The following is a 26,438-nucleotide window of genomic DNA, read 5'->3' as shown; positions in this document are numbered from 1 at the left end:
GTTTACATTCAGAACTACACAGCTTAGCTCACACTGTTCTAGAGGCTCGGAGGATTTCATGGGTACCTGATGGCCATGATCACCTTTGTCTGTGTAAGCATCATGCAGAGAAGATCCAAGGCTGACCCGCACCTCCTCCTGCTCTAGGCAAGTTTCTATCGCACCACAAGCAAACTTCATCAGAAATGGGAATAGAACATCAGAAACTGTGTGAATGTATTTCAAGGGGGTGTAATTTTTTGATAACAGCGTCTGTCTTTTTCTCAGGTTGAATCGGACGCTGTCTTTATACTAGAGGAGAGTGCGGATGCCGATCCTGGACTCCTGACGGCTACCATCTGTTCCACAGCTCTACCCGGTGTTTTTTGGATGGGCTCGTGCCTCTCGGTTCCCCCCCTACTCCCTCTCCCACCTTGTCCTTTAGTTTGTCTATGCACTTTTGTTACAGGGTAAGTTTCAAATCATTTTGGTAGATGTTAACATCCATTTTTAAGCTTTTATACAGTGTGGTTTTCAACTCTTTTGTTACATAGTAAGATTCCTTTCTTTTTATGGAGCAAGTTTCGTATATATTTTTGTTAAAGCAAGTTTCATTTCTCTTTTACATAAAAATATTAATGAATTTCTCATCTTCCATTCTTCCTCCTTCTCGCTCTCTGCTGCTTTCAAAATGGAAGTTAACATTTTGTTCAGATGATTTGAGGAACTCATTGATAAAATTCTAGTATCAATAATATTTTTGTCTTATATAAGAAAATGCAGCAAAGGGGGATGGCAGTTTAACAAGGATGATTTTTGTCATTTTCTGGGGCAATGACCTCTCCTCACATCAAGCCCTGATTACAGGTGTCTTGTGACTACGTTTCCTGTTTGGCCCACAATAAAACAGCTGATATCCTTGGCTTCCCAGCGTAATTTTATTGTACAAGGCCTCTCCTTAAACATTATTACAAAAAATGTCCTGAAGGACAAACTTACAACAACAAAAGTTTTCAAAATAATGTCACAGAGATCCTAACTGAAAAAATTTAGTCCAAGGGGTTCATGTTGACAAACACGGCGAACATCCATCTCAGTAGTGATGTTTAACCCCATACACAGTTTTGTAGCCATTCTTTCCCAGTCTATTATCATTATAGTTCAGTTTCTGGGAAGCCCCAGGCACAAATTTGATGTGTTCATATGTGTTTTAAAGAGGCAGGTACAGCGAATAATGGGAGCACGTCCAGCATCTCATTGGCTTGCTGACTCTCCCTATAACTGGTAGTTTGTGGGCATAGGCACGTGGTGGGAGGGAACCGAGGGGCGGAGTTGGCGTGAAGCTTGTCTGGAAGCGTCGTCCCTGGCAACGCCGGCCCATCTGCCGTCCACCAATCACAAAGGAGAAAGCTGGAGGGCCGGCCTGGGGAGGAGGAAAGCGGGCTTTCGGGAAGATGTCTCGGGATTGGCTGGCTGAACGCCCTGGGCGGGAGGAGGAGGACCTGGAGCGAGGGACTGAGGTTGAGGATGAGGAAGAGCGAGCCAGAGACCTGTAGGGTACAGGCAGAAGACAAGAGTCAAGAGCATGAATAAGCTCTCAGGATTGGCACTGTCGCAATTACTTTCTGATTGCTGAAGAAGCTATGTTTCAAATATAGTGTATATTATAACTACACACAGAGTTGCATCAGAGGTTTTAGTTTGTATACTGAGAAAAGTGAGAAACCAGTGTTCAAATATGTCTACTGCAATCAGACTGATCCTGTGCAGTTGTATGATTTGACAGGTTAAAACAGCTGGTAACAAATTCTGCCTTTAAAGACCAAGAAGCAGAGGAGCTAGATTTTTGCTAGTTGCATAAAGTCGTTTAGTACTAAATAATGGACGCTGGATTGCATGCAGAATGGCGAGAACACTCTTGTTTTGCAGAGCAGTGTACTTCCTCATACAAAACAGCAACATGTGCAAGCTAAGCTATGGGCCCACTAGCTTCCAGAAATACAACTGCACTCCGGCCTTGGGCTGTACATACCTCCCGGTTGCTGTAGCAGCCAGACTGGGTGGGGCTGGATCCGTACGCGGGCTTCCATCCTGCCTGGGGCTAATGTTCATGTTGGCGGTGAGCTGGGGCATCTTGCGCGTACTCTCGAGGTTGGCAGCACCGCTACCTGGCTCTTTCCGTGCCTCTTGAGACTGAAGGGGGCCTGGGGGCGGGGCAGAGCCCAAGGCGGGGCCAGTGCTAAAGCGCACAGCCAGGCTGTCTCCAAAGAATGAATACAGCTCACAGTACATGGCAGGGAGCGAAACAGGGGTCCACTCCTCCCACTGGCACCCGGCTCCGCCCGCCTGCAAGTGGCTGGCGATGCCCAGAGGGGGCTCGGACAGGGGTTCAGGAGGGGGGCTGAGGCCTGGTGAGCTCTCTCTGAAACCCATCACACCTCCTGCAGACTTATGAAGAGCAGCAGCACCCCCTTCTGAGGATGGAGTCAGGCTCATAGCCTTCATCTTTAGCAAGCGCTCCACTGCCACCTGGTGGACAGAAAAAGAGCTGTACAACTACAGATCAACTGTATCTTAAGGTTATGTTTTCAATTTTAAAGATTTTCTGAACAGTGAGGACGTCGTGGGAGCTGTCCACACTGCAGAAACTGAATAAAAAGGACTCGGTGAACTTACAAGGATGGCTCCATAGACTTTGTGTCCATCTGCTTTCACTTGTGCATTGGACACAGAGTAATCGTCCAGCACGGCTTGCAGGTTTGCCCAGTAAGCAGGCAGGTGGGGATACAACACACGCTCAACAGCCTGGTGCAAAGCCCCACACACACACACACACACACACACACACACACACCAACACCAACAAATCAGAGGGACACATCAGAGGGGAGTTGGATGTACACAGCTGAGAGCATGAATACTGTACCTTCCAACCAAGAGCATGCAAGCCAACCACTGCTCCATAGTGGGAGCAGAGAGGCCGGACTGGGTCTGACAGGACCTTCTGCAGCGAGAGCAGGATCTGATGGTACAGCCCGCTCACCAGGTCCCCATGAGTCCTGCCCCACAAAACGCACGAAGCCTTCATAAGCACATCGTAAAAATAAACTACAGACATCATGCAAATATGAGCAAACTCTTATGCATATATTTGTTTTGTGAATAACTGTACAGGTCCACACTAAGTGCAGATGTAGCTGTACATTGTGTAGTTAGGACAGTAAAACAACCAAACAAATGTCGCGGCTATCTCTCTATTCTGAGTACTTACAAATGAGACCTTGCTTTTTTTATGATGCACCATCTATGTGCATGTATGTGTGTATCTAATGTACACAGGATGGTCAGAGTATGTGTGTGTGTGTGTGTATACCAGAAGATGTGGCTGAGGAGCAGGGCGGCGTAGTCTCTCAGGGTCCAGTGGTCGTTGAGCGGGTTGATGGAGGCTGCGAGCGGCTCCAGGATGCAGTACATGACGCTGGAGACCAGACTCCGCACGTATGAGCCCAGGTAGAGATAGGGGTTCTGAACCAGGCTTTTCACCATATGCAACAGCCTGTTCAGCTGATCCAGATCATGGCTTACGGATTTCACCTGAAAGCAGTATGGTATTTTTTAGTTTTCAGGATTAAGACCAGGCCTAAACCCTAGGGAGATACGACATTTCAGCCACTAAACCTTATGCTGGACATATCTGGAAACCTGACCACAAGGTTAAGAACTGGTGTCACTGAAGTTGTAAATAAAAATGTATTGCACAGAATAAACATTATGCAGTGAACACATTTATATCACATCAGGGTGTCAAAATTCCTGCCTTCAAGTGCCATACCCCTGCCTAGGGTTCTTTGCTCTTAAAGGAAATGTCCACTCTGAAACACATTACACCTGTTTATGTTGAAATATCCCTGAGGATTTTTAAGGTTGTAAGACATTCAACAACACACTAACCATAAATCCAAGACTAAATGTAGAAGTCAACAAAGGCTAAAATTCAAAAGTCCAGAAAACAATGCAGCTATCCAACACCGTTGCGTTATATGACGTGATTGCATTGTGGGTAAATGTAACTGAAATAAAAGTATTCCCAGTGGAGGGAAAACTTCTGTAACCTGGCTTAACAGTTTATCATAAAATAATTTTGACATCATAGAATCTCAGATTGATTATAAATATTGATGTACATGACATTCAGGGTATTACTTTCCTAAAAATATTTAGCTGAACTCAGAGACTTCTATAAGCATATGAGAATGATATCATTCAAGTATGGCATTTTAAGGGCTGGCTTTTGACATCTCATATTTAAATGTACCAAAAACATTTGCATGGGAAAGCCACATACCCCGCTGATAACATAAACAAAGTAAGGCAGGAGGGCAGCGATCTTGGAGTTGGACTGGAGATCCAGCAAAGCCACCTGATTTTAACAAAAGGGAACAATGTGATTTCTTTTTCTTTTTTTTGGAAATAATCACTTAACCAGTTTATGCAGTCATCATGAAAACAAGTGAAACCTTCATAAGATGTGGATCCTCTCCTAATATGGCTCTGGTGATCTGCTGGTAATACTTGAGTAGGTCATCTGATAGAGACTGCACAGCACTGGGAACTGGGGAAAAGGATCGTCATGGTAAACCATCCATCCATTCATTCATTCATTCATTCATTCAAGAACACCAAGTGACTGGACAAATTACGAGTTCCAGAGTAGTGCCTAACCTTCAATCTAATGGGTAAAATGGAAATTCACTCTGAAATGAAAAACAAAGTACCGCACCTGTGCCTTGAGGCTCTAGATTTCCTTTTCCATCAAGATACGACACATGCACTGTCAAGGAGACAAAGCAGTCAGCACAAGCATACTGCACAGTTTCCAGAGAGGTTATGATCATGACGTCCTACCTCGCACTGTGGTCTCAGCACAGCCCTTAGGAATGTTTGTGGCAAGAGCCAGCTCTACCAAGTTAACCTCTCGATCCTCAACAAAGAAAAACTCTCCCTCTTTCAGAGGACGGAATGGTAAGGCATCCTGAGAGCCATACCCACAGATGGCCTAAAAGAGAATTTGAACAGAGACTAATCAAATTTTGTTACTGCCCTGCTTAAGATGACACACACAGCAAGCTGCAGCAGGTACACGACTGCAGCTCATTGCTACCTCGGTATTGCTCCAGCGAAGGGCTCTGTTGAAGTCCTCTACAGTAAGTTTTCTTCTCTTGGCGTGTCGCATGAATTGCGAGCTGTTCTGTGATAAGCACATGACGCGAATATTAAGCGAGTTACAGAAAGCTTGTTTAACCACTGTATATAGCGTTACATTACATTTGAGCTGGGCGGCTCACATGTGGTAAGCCGTCTAACCTTATTCACCTGTGTTGCCTCCCTCAGTCGATAACACACGTCCTCAGCGAGCATCGCAGCTAGATCATCACTGAGCTCAACCCCCGCACTCTCGGCCATGAGCTTAACGGAGTCACGGGATACCTCAGCGAAGCGACGCTCTTCCCTCGCTTCGGTCATCTTCGTTATCCCGTCTGAACTTGATTCATTCGCTACCCCCAGTGAGCAACAGCTGAATTCATAAACGGCTCTGCCTCCTGAGAAACAGAGCCAGGTAAGCTAGCCTAGCTAAAGACGAGGGACTAGCGCAAGCTAGCTAACGCATTAGCTAGCTCCTCAATTCGTCAGTATATTTTAGCTGGCGTTAAATATGTAGCTCACCTTCGCCGCAGCAATTCGCAATGCAGACATATCGGCAATTTGACTAAATTAAGCTAAATGGACACTAGTCAATTGTTAAAAAAAAACAAAACAAACAAAAAAAAAAACCCACAAGAGGCTCGCTAGCTAAGTAGCTTCAACTACGCACTGCACAGGGGAGAAAAAAAAAAAAAAAAAGCACTCGAGTGGTCAGAGCGCCTGCGCACAAGAGGAACGGAAAGCGGCCTGCACTTGTACCATAATTTCATTAATGACAGCACCAGAAATGAAAGTTAATTGTTTATTAAGAGCCAAAGATTCAAATGCTCCCATACTGCAACAATAATTTAACTCCATTTAAATTAAAAACCATAAATAATAAAAACAGTCTCAAATGCTCTAGTATATATACACACCCCCCCCCAGGTTAAAAATAAGTCAGCTTACAGTCTAATCGGTCAGCTACATCTTTCCATAGTGCATTCCACAAATGGACAGACTTAACAAGCAAAGTTAGTTAATGAACCAACACCTTCCCATTTGAGATTGGAAGATCTCAAACCAAAGCCATTTACACATTTAATTAAAAAGAAAGCCACCACATCTATAAAATGTTAATTTACAACCCATGAGACCATTAGGATCAAGACAGCAGTGGTTGGTTCTGCTCACACCGTGGACTCAGACTGTTGGCCTGCTCAAGCTGTTGGAGTCGGAAGGCCAGCGGCAATAGCAGGTCATTTAGGTGCTGGCTGCTGAAGGTGAACGCGTTGTTGGCCATCAGCTCTCCAGATGAGGGCGTGATGGGTCCAGAGTCATGGGGGAAAGCAGGTGAGGCCAGCACAGACTGAGGGGACGAGGAGGCAGAGGAACGAGGGGATGAGGAAGACTGCACATCTGAGGCTGGAGAGAGGGCTCTTGCATGCCCTTGAGGAGACCAGGGTGACTGGCTCAAATCGAGGCCCTTCAACGCATTGGGGAGCCCGTGCTGGAAGCGGCACCGAGTGCCATAGAGGCAGAAGCCGAAGGCGCTGAAAGTACGGCAGAGCGCACCGCGAGGCTTCCAGTCGCCGGAGCGTGGCAGCAGCGGCTGCCAGGCCTTCTCCTCCACGGCGGCGCTGCCGTCACTCGACTCCGAGCCGCCCTCCACGTGCAGAAAGTGGCATCGGGTTCCAAAGGGGCAAACGCCAAAGGCACGGTACGTGCGGCAGGGCACGTTCCTCCGCCTGTGGCGAAGGGGCCTCTGTTCCTTCAGACTGTGCACAAAGAGGCAGCGGCTGCCATACATGCAGTAACCGGCCGCGTGAAAGGTACGGCACAGCTCCGTCTTGTACTTGGGATGGCGGGAGGGCATATGGAGATCGTGCAGGCCGTGAGCAAACTGACAGCGCTCTGCGTACTTGCACGTTCCACTCTCAGTATAGCGACTGCACAGCTCTGTCTTGTAGCGGGTGGAGCAAAGCAAGGGGTTCAGAGAGGGAGACGGAGACTCTGCCAGCGGGAGGAGAGCCTCAGCAAGGGAGAGGCCCCCACTGGCCAAGCTTTCCTCTGAGAAAAAGGGTTCATCCCCACCCTCTGAGGGAAACAACAAGTCATCTTGGCTGGCCTGAGGATGAGATTTATATTTAAGATGTTAAAGCTTATGACAAGTTTATTGTAGGCCTAGTTGCCATTTTTTGTCAATTTAAAACAACCAAAAAAAAGCTTCTAAACCCTACATAAAAAAGGTTTGATACAAGTCTATTGCTTCTAGTTCAGATATTGAAGACTTTTCCCAAGTTACTCTGAAGTCTCCCAGAGCATTTTCAGTCTTTGAAACAACTTCACATATACCAGAAAGACATCCACAGTTCTCTAAAGGCGTTTTCAGAGAATCTTCAGCATTGTTTCAGCCTCGTGAATTCATTTAGTTAAGGTCTACAACTCCGTCACATAAACATACATACAACTCAAAATTAAGATAGGCCTAAGGAAAGTAAAAGCGTTATACCTCAAACATCATTGTGCAGTTTAAAGCGCTCCGGATAAGCGTCTCCTCAGCATGCGGTACTGTCCGTATTTAAAGCGACGTTGTGTCTAACAGGAGTGTTACAGAATACAGTGGAAATGATTTTTTCTTTTTTTTTAAAAAAAAAAGCCGCAGACTGTACCCTAAAGCTAGTAAGGCACACGTAGACATGCACATCCCATCGCTATTTTAAAACCGGCCCAATTTCCATTCCCGCGTTCTCTTTAAAATAGGCTCAGCTGCGAATCTGAAACGTCATCGGGAAGCTCGAACAAGCCAATCAGAACGCGGGTGACGCGCTTTAATTCGCGGTACTGAGATCAGTGGCGGGTACTGGTGTTGGGCCCCCGGCTGAAATGGGCTCGGTTTTGTTTGTACCCGTTGCTTTGTTTAGCGGAATAAACATTTATTCGATGGCCAGCTCTCAACACTCAGAGAACTATCCTGTGTAAATGACTGGTTCACACCTTGGCTTGTTAATTAAATGACCAGACTACCTGTGAAATGAATGTCGACGCCGTCTGAATTCTTGGTGTGAATTGGTTATAGACCACGACCTTTTCAGAGGAAGCGTCCTGTCGGCATTTTTAAAACGTGAAACGATTGCCGACTGCCGTTAAGCATTACCTGACATTTCATTGTAAGCAGTACCGTACCGTTTTAAAAAGTAACTTAGTATAATTTGACTGCGTGTTCAATTAAATGTGTTGTGGCCTTCTACAAGTTAAAAGATAGTTTCGGCAACAGACCGGCGATTCTGATCAGGTAAGAAGTAAACAAGCATCGTTTAGTTTTTCCCCCCTCCCCCGGTTTTTTATAATTGAAATTGACAGATTTATGATCTCTTAACCAAAATAATCGAGGGGAAAAATATGTAAGACATGCCTCTGGGGTATAATGCATAATCAAGGTACAGATGAAAACACGAAACCCAAGACAAGGGCTTTTTATACTGTTGTTGCGCTGTGAAAATCACGGGAAATACTGAAATTACATCCAGAAAAAGAAAGGGGAGTGAGTGACCACAAAGAAAAAAAAAATCTTTATTTTTTTAAGCAAGATGCATGAAAGAATACATAGACTTAAGAACAGTTGAGAAGAGTTACTGACGTACAAAATGTGAAGCTTCGAGCTTTGAAGCTACCCTTGTCAACCTTCCCTCCATCTTTCCCAGCCTCTGATGGAGAGAAACGTAAATGTGGCGTTTGAAACCTGAAAATAGGAGACGCAGGCACAAGCTACCACTTGCACACAAAACCGGTGACACTTCTGGAGGGGAGGGGGGAGGTCAGGTTTGTTTTTCAGTCTTTAGTGTGCAAAGCACTTTCGTTTTAATAAACCATACAAAACCCCAAACACTTGGGAAAACAACGTCCACTGGAATATTATATGGAACTCATTCGCTGGTTGACATTTCATGGTGCCAAAATTAACTGTCAGATTGAGTCTACAAGTCATCCACTGTTTCAAAAACAAAGCACAAATGAAACTAACGAAGATATAGTTAGATATCAAATTGGTCTACAGCCTACCGGAGCCATTACTAGAAAATCCATCTGTTTTTGCTTCCACTCAATTGAGAACTACTGTTAAATTATCTAGTCACTACCATTACCTTACAGGTGGCTCCATTTTGAAATTCAGCCACTGAATTATTGAAGTACATGAAAGTTATGACTCATAGCATACACATAGGAGGAATCAAAACGGGAAACCCTAAATTTGTATGGCTTTATTAATAATTTTATACAAAAAGTGCAGGGGGAAAAAAGAGGCAGAGGCTGAATCGATTATGAAGACCAACCATTTACTGGTAAGAAAAACTTCAAAAATCTTCTACTCTAAGAAGCCACAGGGTTTCAATGACCTATACCTTCCCTTCCTTACTCCCCCCCCACCCCCAGTCGATCTGAACAGGGAACATATTTTAGGAGCCATCAACATTTTCACCCTTTGCACTGAGAATACACTTTTAAAACTGGACCCACAATATCAAAAGTCCCCAAACATCAGAGCAAACCAGTGGTGGCATTTCTTGGTGAATCTAAATTATTTTTCTTGTCACAAAAACAAAAAAACAAAAACAAAAAAACAACCATGACATACTGTTGAACAATAAAAGAGGAAAGAAAAAAAATAAAACAACAAAACTATGGGACCATAAAAAGCCATTGATCCACGGTATCTGGAGTAGAGGAGACGCATCTGCTGTCCTGAGCCTTGTGGTCTGATTGAACTGAACTAAGCTTTAGCAGACTGGGATGCTAAACACCACCACTCAAACTGGGTGGGGGTGTGGTAGGTGGTGATCATACTACAGGTCTCCAAGCCTGAAATGGACTATAGTGTGAACAGGAGCACTACATATTGAATTAAGATTTTTTTTTTAACAAAAGAGAAAGATGAAGATAGAGATATAGCAAAAAAAAACAAACAAACAAAATTCAGATCCCCTCCCTGCATTCTACACCCAGCATTAAAGATATCACTCCTGAAAAATGTTATTTACACAAATAAGGATTGACCTGGAAAAAAAATAAAGTGTGCTTTATCATCATAATTTCATGTCGAGCATTATCTGATTTAAATTACAGTTAAAAATATTTGCCATTAAAAAAAGAGGAAGGGAGGAAAGGAGAGAAGAAAATAAACCATAACACTGGAATAAAACACTCCAAAGTCCATGCCCAAAGCCTGCTGTGTGGGTCGGGGTGGAGGGGGGTGTCTCTGTCTCTGTGTGTGTGTGTGTGTGTGATGGTACAAGAGAAGAAAGATGAACAGGTAGATAGATGGATAGAAAAATAGATTAGGGAAGAAAAAAGCACACGTAAAAGAACAATTGTGTGCGTATGTGTAGATGTGTGCATGGGCACACGAGATCAGGTTTTGGTAGGTGGTAAAAGATGATAGCTCAGGATGGCAGGGTTCGAGGTGTGATGGCAGGGGTGTAGTTTAACAGAAAGCTGCTCAGTCCTCCAGCACGATTGGTTCACTGGTACTGGAGGCCAGGATGGGTACAGGAAGTGGCCGTGGTAGCGGAGGAAATTTCACCCTTACAGGGATGTTCGGTTTCCTAGCTGCCCGCCTCATCTCTGCCTGGGAGAGGTGTTTCCGTAGGGCTCTGAAACAAACAGGCACACACGTGCACATGCCCAACGTACGTTAATCAACGATAGTTTTAGAAGGGTAAGCCTGTCAAAAAGTATGTGCTAGTAATATTTCAACTTACCTGGTATCTTTAGTAGCCACAAACACTACAGGGTTGGGGGCATCTCCTTGACTGACTCTCTGACGCTTTATGACTGACTGGGTGGATGTTCTCATGCCGGACATGAAGGGCCTCCCATTGGTGGAGAAAGGGTGCCCCGTCACCTGTGGCCAACAATGAGAGGAAGGTTGGTGAAAGGGTCAGTGGTGCAGTGTGTGTGTGTGTGTGTGTGTGTAAGAATGGTGCAATACATATAACACACAAACAAGACAGACAGACAGAGAGAGCGAGAGACTTACACTATCAAAGGGCCTCTTGCCAAGCAGGGACGCACTAACACTGCGTGGCTGGTTGGCCTGGTTACGGTTGATAGGGGTGGGAGCACTGCGGGGTGCTTTGTGTTTGAGAGGAGCCTGGACGGCTGAAGAACAGACACACACTGATCAACACCTCACTCACTTCACAAAGGGGGGGGAGGGTGTTTATAACATAAGCCATGTCTGGACCAGGTCTGCCCAGTGACGGAGTGTTGTGGTTCAACTGGCAGGTCCTCACCAAGTTCTTTCACTATGTTAACAAGAGACGGTCGTGGAACAGGGCGGTTCTTCATAGCACTCTTTGATGCTTTAGGGAGTCTTATCATACCTGTAGGAAAAAAGGGAACAGAACAGTCTCCTGCTATTAGCGTCTTAGGGCTACCAAGATCAAATTTAAGTGTTCTTTAACATCACCCCCTGTTATTGTATGACTATAGTGCTATTCAAAGAAAGACGTGCTACTTTTACAACCTTAAAGTGTGACTTCAATAAATGCTTTCATACAACTTATCACTATAAAATGTATGCCAGAAAAGGATTTTTTTTAAAAAGGCAACACTACAATTTCTGCCACAGACATTTATAGTGGCACTGGTGAGGCACTCACACTCTGCTTTGACGGCATTTGCGTTGATGGGTGCGTAGGGGCGGCGGGCTGCACGGCGAGACTGTAGGATGTCCTGGCACACTCGGCGGGCGATGCGTGTCAGCTTGGTGGTCTGCAGGATGAATGTCTGGCGGTTCTTCGCCAGCAGCTTGGCTCTGCCGGCGTTGCTGGTGAATGGGGACATGCCCTGCACCTCCTGACGAGTCATGTGACTACGAGGGGCAGCATCCTGTCGCAGAAGAGATTGGGAGATCATTAGGCAGCAATGGGATGGACGACCTTAGACTGAGCCTTACCAATCAGAAGCATGATGAGCAACACACACACACACACACACACACACACACACACACACACACACACACACACACAGCTACTAGGTGTACCGAGCCAGCTCTTGTAGCGCCCTCTAGCTGTGTGGGGGTCTTCAAGCCGCCGTATTTCTTCCAGTAGATCCAGCAGGAGGCGCAGAGCCGGCACTGCATGTTAGGAGGCCCCCACGCGTACCACTGAGGCGACTGTGCAGCTGCAGGGGCAGAAAAGGAAAAAAATGTTCAGTGTGGCGCACCAACATCCACCGGGACGCAGACCAACACCCGGTATGACATACGGATGAAGAGCGGCGGCGGGGAGACGCGGCTGAGCTCCGAGTGCAGGGGTTGCGGGGAGGAAGTGCACCGATACTCACTGTGGCAGCTCTCACAGCACAGGCCTTTCTGGAAGCCCGCAGCTCCATTCATGCCAGGCTTGTTGCCAGGAACCATGATCTGGTTAGGGTTGGGTTTGGTGCTGATGGGGGAGGGGTGAGATATGGGGGAAAACAACATTATACAACTCATTTTCTTTCCATGTTATACATTTGAATATAGGACCAGTTTAACAGGTTGCTGCAGGAATACCCAGTTAATAAATGCAACCTCAAGTCAGTGAGGCAATTTTTCTCCTGCTGAATAGTCAAGCATTCTGGATTAATGATACACAATTTTTGATATCACACAAAAGTTCTCAGAACTCTTCCATAGTGGTGTTTGAGTAAATACTCACTAGGTGGGGATGTAAACCTGCTTTAGTTTACTGTCTGCTTCTGCAGCCTTCAGTCTTTTCTGATCATGAAGAAACAAAAATAATGAGTCCACACTACAGTCATAACAGAGTATACAAATTTAAGTGAGTCGAGAAAAATTAACAAAACCTCAGACAGCAAAAGGAAAAAATAAATTAAACTGGAGAAAGCATGAAGGAGCTTTGGAAGGTTTTTACCTGCTGGATGTAACGGTCCGTGGTCTTCCACATGTAGTAGAACTGAACCACACTCGCTAACGACTTCCAGGGCAACTGGGGGTGGGGAGAACAAGGGAAAAATCCTCACAAACCTAAAAGTAGGATTACACAGTTCTAGCGGAAATACTTTATTGCAATTATATTACAATTGCAATATGCCTGCCAATATATTAAAAAAGGATTTTCCTGCACTGTGTTTTTATGTACACAGTGTACACGTACACAACTGTTAGACAGCGTCTTTAAAAAAAACAAAACAACAAACTTCACACCAGTTGTGTGGCTTGAGTGTGTTTAACATGCCGTCTAATGGAAAACTCTTCATCTCTTCCAACAGCAGCAGCACATGGGCACAGGAGTGAAAGCAAAGGAGTGAGCAGACGGCAAACTCACAAAGTCCTGGCGGATGTCGTTGAAGTCCTTGCCGTACTTCTCCAGTGCCTCCTCGAACAGCATGGCCTCTGAGGCACTCCACTCCTCCATCTCGTCACGGCAGAGCACTGGTCCGCCTTGAGGCACCAGCGTGGACATGGCCCTGGCCAGGTCATAGCCGTTCTTCTGCAGTGTGTCCATGGCGTGGAACTGCGAGCAAGGGAGATGCATGCCGTCAGCCATTTTTAGGTGGAGGCGTTTTGGGTTACAGTGGCAACATGACACTTGGTTCCGGTTCCGTACGGTTAGAAATGCTTTCATGTGCCTCAAGACTACTGTGAACAATCTGTGTGTGTGTGTGTGCTCACCAGTGTAATGTCTCTGGAAGCAGCTGCTGCGCTCATGTGCAGGCTCGGTTGGCGGATGGAGCTGCTGCAGTCTAACGCACGAGCGAATGTCCCCACAGCCCTGCAACACACACCTCAGCATCACTGCCATGCTACCACATATAACACAGTTTCACATCAAGATGTGACCCACTTTTGGGGTTGTGGCTTAGCAATGCTGGTTCCACATCGTGATGAGTCAGCCACTGACGATGGACAATGGCACCGACTATCGGCCCAACCACAGACAACACACACACACCCCAGCATCACTACCCTACTACCTTCCACACATGCGTCACAATCTTCCTACCTACCAGAAACACACACGCCACTAACCTACTACCTACCATTTACGGCATTTAGCAGACAATATTATCCAGAGTGACCAAACACACACACACATACTGCTACTATCTACCACAGATAACACACATCACTTTAGGTGGAAAAAGCCTATAGCATGTGGACATGTATACAAAGTTTTGAACTACACTGTCAAATGTGCCCCCAATGGATGCCTAAATGGCAGTCATGGACTTGTATTCCCAAGAAGGGCCTTGCTTTGTAATGACTTGCCATTGCTTCTATAGCCACCTGTTAAAATTTGTGATCACTTTCAGCAGAAGGATTACACAGGTTCTATTAAAGCTCCTTGTGATGCACTCCTGCCTCTCACTGAGGTTTAAATAGTAAAAGTGACTTTGAAAAAGTGGAAACTAAGAAATTCAATACAAAAAGAACTTAACAAGTAGCATTCAACTCATTTTGTGTTGTGTTTGGTGTCTGATTAGTAATTAGCTTCACAGCATGAAATTAACACCCATGTTAAGAGTTTACATGTGAATTTAAATAAAATTTTAATTTAAAATGTGATATGCATTACTGTCATCAACCATGTAGGCATTTACATGACCAATAGATGGCGATAGTTAGCTCCTACTAAACACAACAGGAAAAATTTAATAATTGTATCAATCTATATAACCAAGTCCTGATTAAAAACTGACGTTGGGCTAACCAGCAAATGTGTCAAGCCCTCCACTGAAACAGCAGCGATTGCTCTGTGGGTTTTTATAGGAAAATAATGACCATGATAAAATTTAAATGCCATTAAAGTGTTATAATGGAGAGCAAAAATAGTAATAATCTACCCATTATATAATCGACCATAACTTCAGTACAGTAAAACAAAATCATGCTAAAAGCCATGCATATAGTCTCCATACCAGGAGAGAGCTGTGACTGGACACTGACAGCAAACACCGTGACTCACCGTGCCACCACAAGGAACTGATCGATTTGGGAGTCTTTCAGCTGGTTATCTGGGTCCCACGCCTTCGTCTCCAGTTTCTCTTGCAGCCGATTGTCCGATTCCCCTACAGGGGGGGAGCATTAAAGTTTGCTTAATGTGTGCCTTTACTTTATGACCTAGGGAAAGTGCCAACTCACAACCCAACTTAACTATCATCGGCCTGCCGGGCTAACAGACCCTGCAAACAGATGGTATGCTTTATTGAAAAGGCTTCGCTCCCATCCACCCTCCCGTAGAAGAAGCATTGTGGCCTGTTCCACATCGCTTCGCTCCCCACCTTCGGCCAGTTTGTCGGGGATCTCCGCCTGGTATTTAGATCCCACCCGGATCTCGCCCTGGTCAGCCAGCAGGGTTTTCTGGACCGGGTCGAACACCAAGGAGTAAAAGAAGCAGTCCTGCAGGGCACAAAACCACACAGCACTCCTGGAACATGGACTGGAACTGTAGGTCAACTGCAACATGTGTATAAGCAGGGTCCCTCGAGCCAGTCCGCATTTTTGCTCTGACCTAGCTCCCAGTACACCTGCAGGGTATAGACCATGCTCTTAATGACTTGACTCAGGCAAGCTGGGACAGAGCGAAAACATGGGCTGGCTGGTGGGTCCTGAGGACTGGGAAGCAGAGGCACACTGCTTTAGAGGACACATGCGGTCTGTGCCTGTTAGGATGCACCCGGCTATCATAATCAGTAGTAGTTTTTCCATAAATAAGATTGCATGTCATTATCTTACCTCTCTCTCTAGGTAGCTTGTTAAAACGTCAGTCTCATTCAGAAGTGTGACATTACATTTCCCCCTGTGGAGAAACGCTAATGAGTTAGTGGAGTTTTTTTTTTTTTTTTTTTTAAAGGACATTTTATTTAGAATTACATCTCTACTCCCATACACACACACACAAAAATAAAAAAAACAGCACAGCTGCCAAATCACGCTTCCATACATACAACAGTCTTTCTACCACTTTGTACTCTGAATGCCCCAAGTTTCATTAGAAAATGTTATACATCATATCATATGGGTGTGGTAGGAGATTGTGGCTGTAGTAGATGTGTGTTTTATACCGTATGTGTGTGGCAGGAAGAGACTCAAACTGTCGGGACAGGAACAGTTCTCGGTGTTTAAGCTGGTGTTTTTGTTGCTCGCTGATTGGCGGTTGCTTGGACTCCTCCTCAAAATCTCCTGCAAAAACCCACAGATGCATCAGTTCCCAGTGCCACTTCAGCAAAGTATGTAATAGCCCTTATATATTTCCTTTAAAAAGTAGATTAAAAACATTGAAAGGAAGTTACCATCATTTTGCAAGGGGGAAAAAAAAAAAAACACACACACACACACACACAACAAACCTATACCCCTATATTGGGCATGTATAGCACAGAGTAAAAACAGCGTTAAGAGGATATGGCTGAAACAAAAAGCAAGAAAAATCATTTATTTCATAAGTGTTTGCTTGTGCAAGGTGAGACCTGACAGGACGTTTTAAAGGATTTGAGTGGACTCCGCCCCTGCGCTAAGGCAAAGGAAACCCTGTCAGCAAGTGGGTAGGACCTTAGACCACACCCCTTTCCATTAACCCATCCTGTCACTTCAGTGCCCCCCCCCACCCCTTGGGCAGCGAGTCCCTGCCAGCTTTACTGGGAAACCCTGTGCACCAAACCTGAGGTGCCCATCCCCCAATTGAGTAACAACCAACTCCCCCTCCCACCCCCAACCACAAACGGGCATGCGCACGCGCGCGCGTGCATACACACACACACGCGTGCATTTAAAAAAGTTCACACACACGCGCACGCACCCACCCCGACACACGACTAGTGACTCTTGCGCGCGCACATTCACTCCTTGACAAAGACACCAGCGAGTCAGCGTTTAACTCTTTCCATGCCAGGGGCCGGCAAGTCCCATGAAGGCTCTTTTGTTCAGAGTGTGCAGGGCTGAGGATCTGGGCTCGAGGCCAGGGTAGGACAAACTCAAAGGAGCCCAGACAGAGTAGAAGGCTGGAGAGGTCTGAAGGAAAGGAGCAGCAAGACGGAAGCCAATGCAACGAGTGAGGAGGTAGCCTCCCTGAGACTAAGGCCTATAGGTCTTGTGTACCAATACCGTTTAAGGCAGCCTTGCAGGCATCAATCCAGTGCCATAAAGGCCACAACATGGTGAACACAACCGTTTAGCAGGTACTAAGCACAGATTACACAGCAATGCCAGAAGGACAACTCTGCCAGTCTTTAGGACAGTGGTTTCTCCAAGTTGAAACAATGGTTTCCCCATTTCATCATTTAGTAAATGTAAGGTTTAATGTTCCTTTTATTAAGAACGAGAACACACAGCAATTGCTAGTAGACCTACCAGTGGGCGACAGAAATGCGGAACAAATCACCTCCTAGATGGAAAAGTTTTTATACATGTACTAGGGTCAACAGGAAATGAGTCTAATACTTTTTTATTCAAACTTATCAGAAAACAAAAACAAAAAAAAGGCCCCAGAGCCCTGGAAGACCAGCCTTAGCTGGTGCAGACCACACACACACCTCAACAAAAGTAGTGACATATCCAGACCACTGAAGCCTCCAGCACATCATACACAATTTGCCAGCAAGTAGTCTATCCACATGCAAATGGCAAGGGCCTGGTAATCTGCGCGAACAAGTTTCCATGCAGAGGTTGAATACACAGACACAAGGCATATAAAATAGTAAGGTGGAATGAATAGGGAACATACCCTTTTTCCTAAGTGCCAACCCGCTCTTACTAGACTGCACAACATAGTAAAAGGCTGCATAAGTATTAGTATGAATTTAAACAAAAAAAAATAAAATAAAAAAATACAAGACAAGCAAGAAATTTCTTGTTGCCATGTCAAATAACATATTTTAGACCACTTTTCCTCACACACTGAGCATGAGGCAGGCTCATGAGATGGGTGAATTTTAAAACAGAATTGCCCGTTTATACTAAACAGGCAGATTTTTGTTGGGTGCAAAGAGCCCAAATACCGGGGGATTGTTCAGAAGCCATGGAGCTGTTCACACAACAAAATGGCAAACAATTAAACCACGATTCCACACCTTATTTCCTGGTCATCCTTCCCAAAGCAAATGTAACAAAAGTATAAGACGTCTGTCTGATCTGGAGTACCCCCAGAAAATCATCAGGCTATTTTCCCCCTTCTTTTTTTATGGCTGATAACAAAAACAATGAGGACCAAGAGTTCCTCTACCACATTCTAGAGGAAAAGGCACTCAGAGTACTGCAATAAAGAGATTTATCTACCAAAACTAATTTATTTTTGTTTTAAACAAACAAAATTCAGACACATCCTTTCATTTTTATAGTCATCCACAACTTTAAATATAAAAACAAAAGCACATCCTCCAATATAGGTGCCTCCATGCAAGTACAGTTCCTAGGGTCGCTCTACTCAAAACAGCTGCCTGAGCAAGTTCCTTTTTGTAAAAGCAAGTTTTGGTGATTCATGGAGAAACACGACCGAAAACGTTTCATTCTCTGCACGCTTGATTGGGCCGCGAGCAATAATCTGGTAAGGAAACATTTGGCAACTTTGTTCCCATCTCGATCGCTGACAAACTCCCGACGAACCCTACGTCACTCTGAACAGGACACTATAGTTCAGAGGCGTATACGCCCCATGCGTCTCTGTGACTGGAGATGCGCTGAAGCGTACGGACTGCGGGCTCCCGCGCACACTCCAATTGTTCAGTCGCTAAAATCATAACTAATGCACTGCATGCTGGCTTGTGTTCCTCTTCAAGCAGATTTTTATTTGTGTAACGTCTTATTACCAGTGTCCTCCAGCCTAAGAGTGCTCTGGTGAATCGCTGGAATTATGTATGAACTGACCAGATAGGCAGGTTTGCTGAGCATTCAAACTGGTCTCCAGAGTCCACATACTAGTAGTTCACCACACAAATGGCAGGTGTGACAATTTGACAGTTCACCATTAGGATGTCTTCCACATTCATGCAAGAGCTCTTATAAAGAAACCATGGGGTTTTCTTGAATACCACAATGTCTGGCTATTACTGAACATAAAAGTGCATTTGTGCACAATAGAATGTACTCATTCTGAACAAGCGGGTATGTCTAAAGGGGATGAACCAAGTTTGGGGTGCCTTTTCAAAACCCATAAGGTGGTGGACAAAGTAAAGCGAAACGACCAGTTGTGTCGTGTCTGTCTCTCCTTCTGATTAGTCAGTTCTTGGTTATATTTATTTTGACAGTTCTTATAAATAGCATTGCCATTTAAGAGTTGCAGAACTCCATCCCTAAACCTAGCATTTCTTTTCAAGGTTAGAACAAACCATGAAATTTACATGTGCACTGTTTAGGGCTCTGAAAACTGGAGAAAGGGAAGAGAGAAAAAAAACCCAAAACAAACAACAAAAAAAAACAAAACAAAAAAAAAAAGACAGGAAGAAAGGGTCACAATACTTACTAGCATTGCTGTCAGCCAGTGTGTTCAGATTCCCAGAGATATCCCTCCTCCTGAAGAGGCACACCACCTTGGCTTCTACGTTACCATTGGCCGTCTGCAAGTAACATTTCATGTGGTGAGCCAATTACAGAAGCACAACAACGACCTTGCCAGGCTCAGCGAAGGAGGCATACTTTTAAATCTGAAAATAGCCAAAGCTAAAAATCATGCTGTATTAGTCTATTTTCTGTTTAGCAATTAATATGTCAAATAACTACCAACATTTTGCATGATTTTTTTTGCACCAGAGACAAATGTACACAAATTTAACATTAGAAGCACCCATTTTAAATACACCAGTGTGTTCATATTCATGAGGAGAAGCCCAATAATGATCAGTGCTTTCCAATCACAAACGCTTAAAAATTGGCAAGTCTTTTTATAGTACTTGTTTGAAGAATTTTACAAAATGAGAGATAAAGCCATGTCTATATATTTAATCAAAATAGTGCCACCTAGTACTCCACTACAATATCCCCAAGCACCATCTAGATTATGTTACCGCCTGATACTTAATGCATTTGCACAATAAAAATGTTTAAATTGCACAAATCATGATTTGAAGCTTTCCACACACAGTAGGGAAGCACACAGGCTTGCTCTCTTTACACTGTAATGCAGCACGCCGGAGCTTAGTTAAAAAATTGACTGAACGTGTTTCAGAGCGAGAGAGAACAATGTCTCCCAAACAACCAAACGCACACTCTGGATCTCTGCTTTCATCTCACTCTCACTCACACACACACACACACACAAAATTCATGTCACCACGCAGGTTAAGGATGATTGAAACCCACCTTATTGAGTTCTTCTATTCGGCGGATCAAGTAGGGGTTGCTGGATGAGTTCTCAAAGTATACATAATCTATAGGAAAGGCGGGGGGAAAAACAAGAAAATATTATTAATCCAGCATTTCACCAAAAGCTCATGGTTTCCTCTGAGCATGTTCTGAAGCATCAGTTCCCAACCTAATCCTCAGGGACACCCCAGCTGGTCCATGTTTTTACTCTCTCCCAGCTCAATACACCCGAACCAAGCACTCCAGAACAGTGAAAACCCACTACATAACGGGGATGCTGCATAAAGCAGAATAGAAAAAAAAAAAAAGCTTCTCTCAGACACTACTGACCATTTTAGGAATTAATGAAGGGGAAAAGAAAAAAAAAAACAAAACACCACCACTGCAGCTGAAATATGCACTGGATTTAAATAGACTAGAAAAAAGTTAATAAGAAAATCAAATTAAGAAAATCAAAAGTTTTCATTTTTAATGTAAACTACTTAAAAGGATTGATTTAAATTTAAATTGATTTGAATGGATTTTAAAATGTTATTATATGCCTACCACTACCAAGACTTCACCATTAGTCAATGACATGTGTAAATGTCTAAAATTGTATAAATTCTCCTGGATCTAAACATCACCCCTAAGCTGTGAAGGTGGCCTAATGTTGATCCACGCTGGATCTACCCCCATTCACTTGCACTTTCGCACCACTGATATGGTCCAGCACTGTGCAGTCACTCCCTTCTGCACCAAATCTTGGTAAGTTGGCAATTATATCAGGAAATTTCAGAGAGATTGAAATTTGCACAAGTGACATTCCAAAATATCACAACACCCTACATGATTCTCTGAGCCCTAATAAAAATGCATGCTGGAAAGGTGAATCTTACTGACCGACGTAGCAAAGGACATGAAAGTTGTGCGTGGTTCATATTCTTTAAGGTTCTGTAACAAAGTGGTGACAGTGGGTGACAGGCTTGTGTGTCAGTCAATGACAAGACAATATATGATCAAGCAGAAACAAATTGAGGGTTCTCCATGAAGTTCACACGCTCCATCACGGAGAATGACACTGAGAAAAGCCATGCCCGAAGATCAATTCTTGGTCTCTCAAAACAGTTCACATTCCAGCTAAAGCGAGCTCATTTGAAGCATATCTACTCACAGGTGTAGTCACAATTAGCACAAAGACTTCAGAATACTTTGGGATAAGTAAATACTTTTGAATTAACCTGTGGATGTTGTCGGACTGTTATCAAAGTAGATGCTTTAAACTCGGTGGAGTAATGCGGTGTCACACTCGGTTACCACTTCTGTTCCATCACTTCGGCTAGAGCTCACATCTGCTTATAAAAATATGGAGAAGGTGCACAAATTATTCACTTTTTGCCACGTATTGGCTTCTAGTCAAGCCACGCAGGGCAGATGCTGCTGCTTTCATGTGTAGCTACACTGCCATGCTGTGGCCACAAACCTGAAACTTAGAAATTTTTCAGGAGGATTTAGATGTTCTCATTGACCTGAAGCCAAAGCGGTCAAAAAAGGGTCCACCCTTTTCACTGTACACCAAGTTATATTTACTTTGGTAATTTATAAAATGTTGCCTTGCTGCTTCATTTGTCCCAACAATTAAATAATCTATGGTCACTCCACAGGACAAAAGGTATACACCACACTTGTCCTGCACAAAGTCAACATCTAATCTCCATTAAGTAACATATAGTAACTAGTATATCATAACTAGTACTACTGAAGCTCTAATAAGGGACTGCTGAACAGCAGCAGTGGCTGTCTTACGGCTGAGAACATCAGAGAACTGGGTGAACGTGTAAACCCCATTGGTTAGAGATGTGGCAGCTCTGCTGTAAGGACAAGCACAAAATTTGTCTATGATCAAAACCACACAGGGGAGAAATGGTATTACAGCCTAATGGTAGAGGCTTTTCACGTGCAAACTTTGCCTATACCTTCCTACATTTCTACCACTAAGTTTTAAACCTTGTAACACCCACCTATCACTGGAGACCAATAAAATGGCATCAAGCACATTTAACCTAATAATACAGCCCAGTCTTGCAGAAAACAAGGACATTGCAATTTTAAACAGTGATGAGTAACTACTGCACTGTACGAAATTCAGTTACCAAACCACTGACTTATATTTATGCTTCCGAGTACTGAAGCGTGTCAAAAATATGGTGAAAGCGTCATTACAGTGTCAGTTGTTGTTTATAGAACTTACTGGGAAAGAAAATGTATTGATTGGCTCAAAAAATGCAACCCCTTCTAATTCCTAGTCATTTTAATCGGATATCTAATGCTACAGAACATGGCTGCACACACAGCATAGTAACTAGGTCAAATAAGGCAGCCCAGTAATATCCGCCCGTGTTTAAGATGAGCCGGGACAATAAAACAGTCAAGTCAGAGGAGGGAGCCGAGACAATAGACCGTGCGTGCGTGCGTGCGTGCGTGCGTGCCAGTGCGCGCGCACGGGACAGGAACTTGGTGTAACGTCAAAGGATAACGGCAGCGCGAGGCGTACTTAGCGGCACGTTTGGCGGAGGTGCTGGACTCACGACGGGCCTTAGCCGACAGGCCGGAAGACACGGTCTGGAGCTCTGAGCCGCGTTCAGTCAGCGAGGCTGGCATCGCGGACCAGGATGAGAAGCGGTCGACGTAGCAGACCGTGACTCGAATCAGGAGGGGGGTCAAGTTCAGCAAACATCAAAGAGACGCCGTGCAATCCGGAGTGGCAGAAAACTGCACTGACGTAATTGATATAGCCAACAATATAAACAGGTTCAGTCGTTGGCTTAAAAGCCCAATAAGTGAGGCGCAATACACACGGCGAGATCGTAGTAAATACGAGCAGCCGATTTTTATTAGATGATGTTGGGAAGAAACTTGCGCCTGATGGGAAAGAGGGGGTGTCAACATGAAGAAATAGCCTGTTGGTGCAGAGCCTATATCACTCAATCAACAACACTGGACACAAACGCCCGATATAACGCCGCAGGTCAACTTTGAGATGGATCTTAAGCGCACGCGTGTATTAAAAAATGTGCTTATGGCAATTTAATCGAAATCATAACGATTATCCATCGTGCAGACGTTTTGGTATAACCTTTTGCAAATTCTAAGTATAAAACACGAGATATCTCATCTCATCGTCTAGTCACAAAGACGACCCACGTCTTCATGTCACCTTTAACAAAAACGACAGCGTGGACTCAGTCGACTACGGCGATCATCATATAAACCGGGAAGCGTCACTTAAAAAAAATAAAAACTAAACACACAAAAAAAAAATACGGCTTGTACAGCGACAGCATCTCTAAACTCCACACGGAATAAGCGTGACCTATTTAGCTAGCCAGCTCCAGCTGCTTTCACAGCGGACACTATAATTATCAGGATCCAGGACGATACCGTCCGTGGCGTGGGCTTTGATTACAATACGATGCAATGCATCGTGTTTCAAAAATATATATTTCCACTAACAGTCCGTATATCGGATGTACAGGTGTTTGGACTAACGGGAATGGGTTACGTGTTTGACAGTAAATCTAGCGGTGCAAGACAACGAGCGAGTGTGAAGAGTGGTGGTCACATTCACCGGGTACGCGAATTTTGCAAGCTGCCGGCATCACTTTTATCGGCTACGTTCAGTTAGCTTTGATGGCTACCTGTCTGAAAGAAACGCGTGTAAGTGAAATCAGCGTTGCATTCAAGAATCATGCATTAGAATGTGCTACTTAGTTATATGACAGTTCCTCAGAGATTAAGCTGTCCTGAGGTCGTTATTAATTTCGGACGTTTTCTCTTTTTGTTTTGTTAAGAGGAAGTTTAGCAACAACTCTATATTACACTGGTTAAGCACTAAAACGGGACATCTCGATGGACAGGTGAAGCTGACCCTGCGGTGCCAGCTGAGTTAAGAGTTAGTTAGCTACATGCAAACTAACCGTGAAATGTGTGCTCTGCTGGCCAGAACCAAGTTTGCAAGAGATAACTGGGAGTTATTATGCTTCGCCTGTTATGTGGTAACGCAGAACCCGGTAACAAGGCTTTTCACTTGCGCCCAGGCTCACTTTTCTCGTTTGTGTGGCTTAGGCAACTAATATTAAATATGACCGGAGAAGGTGCGATCTTTCAAAGTGTTTGACAAAACCGAATCTAAGTAGGCATCCAGTGCCATTTGATCAAGAGAAAGTACTTCAAGACTACAATATTGGCTAGTGTGCTCAAAACAGTCCTTCCAACTGCGGTTCAGCTACCTCAGAAAGTTTTACTTGTTAAAAGCAGCGCAGTGAGCCTGTAAATCGTTAAGATAACTAGGGTTAGCGTTAGCCAAACTGAGCCGGCCTATGCGAAGAAGGCGGAAATAAGAAAACCTACCCTCAGCTAAGCAACCAAATGAGAGAAGGCGCTAGCGCGCTAGTTAGCATCCGGGCTAACGACTCGCTCAGCTAACTATTAACGAAGACGACCGGGCTCGTCTGGCCGCCGTGGCTAACGCTAGCCGCCCGGGGAACCGCGTAACTACGGACACAGGCGTGCGTTAAAACACTCACCTCCTACTCGGTACATGTTGGCCGCCATTCTCCCGGTCCCTTCAACAAACACAAGACCAAGGGATTCCCCCTCTTGCGTGAAGAAAATGTGAATATGGAGGAGGGGAGGGGGGGGTGTTATTTGTATTCCCGCATGTATCGGCGCGACTCCCCTCTCGTCAAACAAAGCCGGGACCCGGCGCGGCGAGCCCGAGCTGCGGCGGGTAGAAGTTGAGCGTGTCCGTTACGGCGACGGTTAAAACGCGTCTTTGTCTCGGTCCGAGCCACGAAGTCCCTCCGAAACTCCCGGCCGCCTTCGCGCTTCCAGGCATGCACACGCAGTCCTCGGTAGCCTCTCTCTCTCGCTCTCTCTCTCTCTCACTCACTCCACTCTTCCTCCCATCCTCCGCGCTCCCAGCTTCATCCTCCTCTTCTTCACCTCCGCTCTGTTCACACCCCCCCCCCCCTCCTTCTCTAACGTCATCTTCGGAAGCTCGTGGCGTCACGTATAATTTGAGACGCGCGAAGAAAAAGAAAACGTGGAAAATGTAGTTTCCTTGAATCTTGAAATTTCATTTCCTACGGTATTCTTGTGAAACGCATGACTGCTTGCCTAAGAAAGATCAGGATAACAATTCTCGGTTATTAATAAATCAACAATTATTATTTGGCGTTTTAACGCGCTAGTCTCAACTGGCTGTAGAAGATTTAAGTATGTTTTTATCTGACTGTACTGACTGCGTGTGTTCAAATGATTCAGACTAAACAAAAATATTTAGGATTGCTTTAGTAGCATCTTGAGTATAACAAAGTTTGAATTTGCATAGGTCTGATTTTAGGCACGTTGGTTAAAAACCTGTTCATCCAATAATTTACCTCACCATGCCATTTGTTTGTGCTCATGCTTTGGTAAGAAGGACCCAAGTAACCCTGTGGAAACTAAGAGTGCGGATACAATAGCTGGGGCAGGTAACTTACTCCTGTCCAAGAGCCAGAAAACGCGTGAAGCAAAAGGCGAACATGGTGGAAATTAGTAACATACTGCCCCCTCTTGGTCGCACAACCAACTCGACTCCTTCTTTTCATTCCAACCTTGTCCTGAAGGTGGCATTTTGGAACAGGGCTACAAGTGAATTTTGCGCGGTTACAACCTTCCTACAATTCACGTTTGCTCTTTAAATTACGACGTTGAAACGGAAAACTCTAGGAGAAATTGATATATTATAAGTTTACATATTTTCAGTCCTTTTCTCCATTTTCAAACTATTTTTACACATAAAAAAAATAAACATAAATCTTAGTCAACCGCTTAAACCATTTTTAAATCACATTTCATTCTACCGCCTCATTTTTCATTTTACTTGTTTGTGTTCCTGTGAACTGACAAAATTCTTTTGACATTTTACATGCCAGTAAAACCAGTTTTG

At 44.5% G+C, this 26,438-nt stretch overlaps 3 protein-coding genes across 4 annotated transcripts; all 3 read right to left on the bottom strand.

Annotated features, from left to right (window-relative positions):
- Positions 1-898: 898 nt before the first annotated feature.
- Positions 899-5,878, bottom strand: taf6l (TAF6-like RNA polymerase II, p300/CBP-associated factor (PCAF)-associated factor). 2 transcript variants are annotated; one of them, XM_081695187.1, is made up of 11 exons: positions 5,344-5,878; positions 5,141-5,227; positions 4,885-5,035; positions 4,760-4,810; positions 4,497-4,591; positions 4,325-4,399; positions 3,353-3,573; positions 2,906-3,038; positions 2,656-2,784; positions 2,012-2,508; positions 899-1,529 (listed from the first exon to the last, which is right to left on the bottom strand). In XM_081695187.1, exons 1-11 carry the CDS (start codon positions 5,500-5,502, stop codon positions 1,190-1,192), a joined length of 1,938 nt encoding a protein of 645 aa, XP_081551313.1. In that variant the 5' UTR covers positions 5,503-5,878; the 3' UTR covers positions 899-1,189. The 2 variants fall into 2 exon arrangements, with proteins under 2 accessions (XP_081551313.1, XP_026873070.2); XM_027017269.3 differs by having other exon boundaries at positions 5,353-5,877.
- Positions 5,879-6,296: 418 nt separating this feature from the next.
- Positions 6,297-7,306, bottom strand: cth1 (cysteine three histidine 1; the record flags this gene model as incomplete). The annotated part of the gene is made up of 1 exon (XM_027017230.3): positions 6,297-7,306. A coding segment is annotated over one exon (981 nt), but the record flags the coding sequence as incomplete, so codon positions are not given.
- Positions 7,307-8,705: 1,399 nt separating this feature from the next.
- mta2 (metastasis associated 1 family, member 2) lies at positions 8,706-25,468 on the bottom strand. Its single transcript, XM_035519887.2, has 18 exons — positions 25,033-25,468; positions 20,465-20,532; positions 19,629-19,722; positions 16,237-16,354; positions 15,908-15,971; positions 15,454-15,571; positions 15,138-15,240; positions 13,844-13,943; positions 13,497-13,685; positions 13,083-13,157; positions 12,867-12,925; positions 12,511-12,611; positions 12,209-12,348; positions 11,823-12,051; positions 11,454-11,543; positions 11,198-11,319; positions 10,920-11,062; positions 8,706-10,811 (listed from the first exon to the last, which is right to left on the bottom strand). The coding sequence occupies exons 1-18, from the start codon at positions 25,058-25,060 to the stop codon at positions 10,658-10,660; spliced, it is 1,995 nt and encodes a 664-aa protein (XP_035375780.1). The 5' UTR covers positions 25,061-25,468; the 3' UTR covers positions 8,706-10,657.
- Positions 25,469-26,438: the final 970 nt, after the last annotated feature.

Source organism: Electrophorus electricus, chromosome 13 (genome assembly GCF_041902795.1).
Source record: "Electrophorus electricus isolate QZ-2024a chromosome 13, ASM4190279v1, whole genome shotgun sequence".
Classification (NCBI taxonomy): domain Eukaryota; kingdom Metazoa; phylum Chordata; class Actinopteri; order Gymnotiformes; family Gymnotidae; genus Electrophorus; species Electrophorus electricus.
This window is presented reverse-complemented; position numbering and strand designations above follow the sequence as displayed.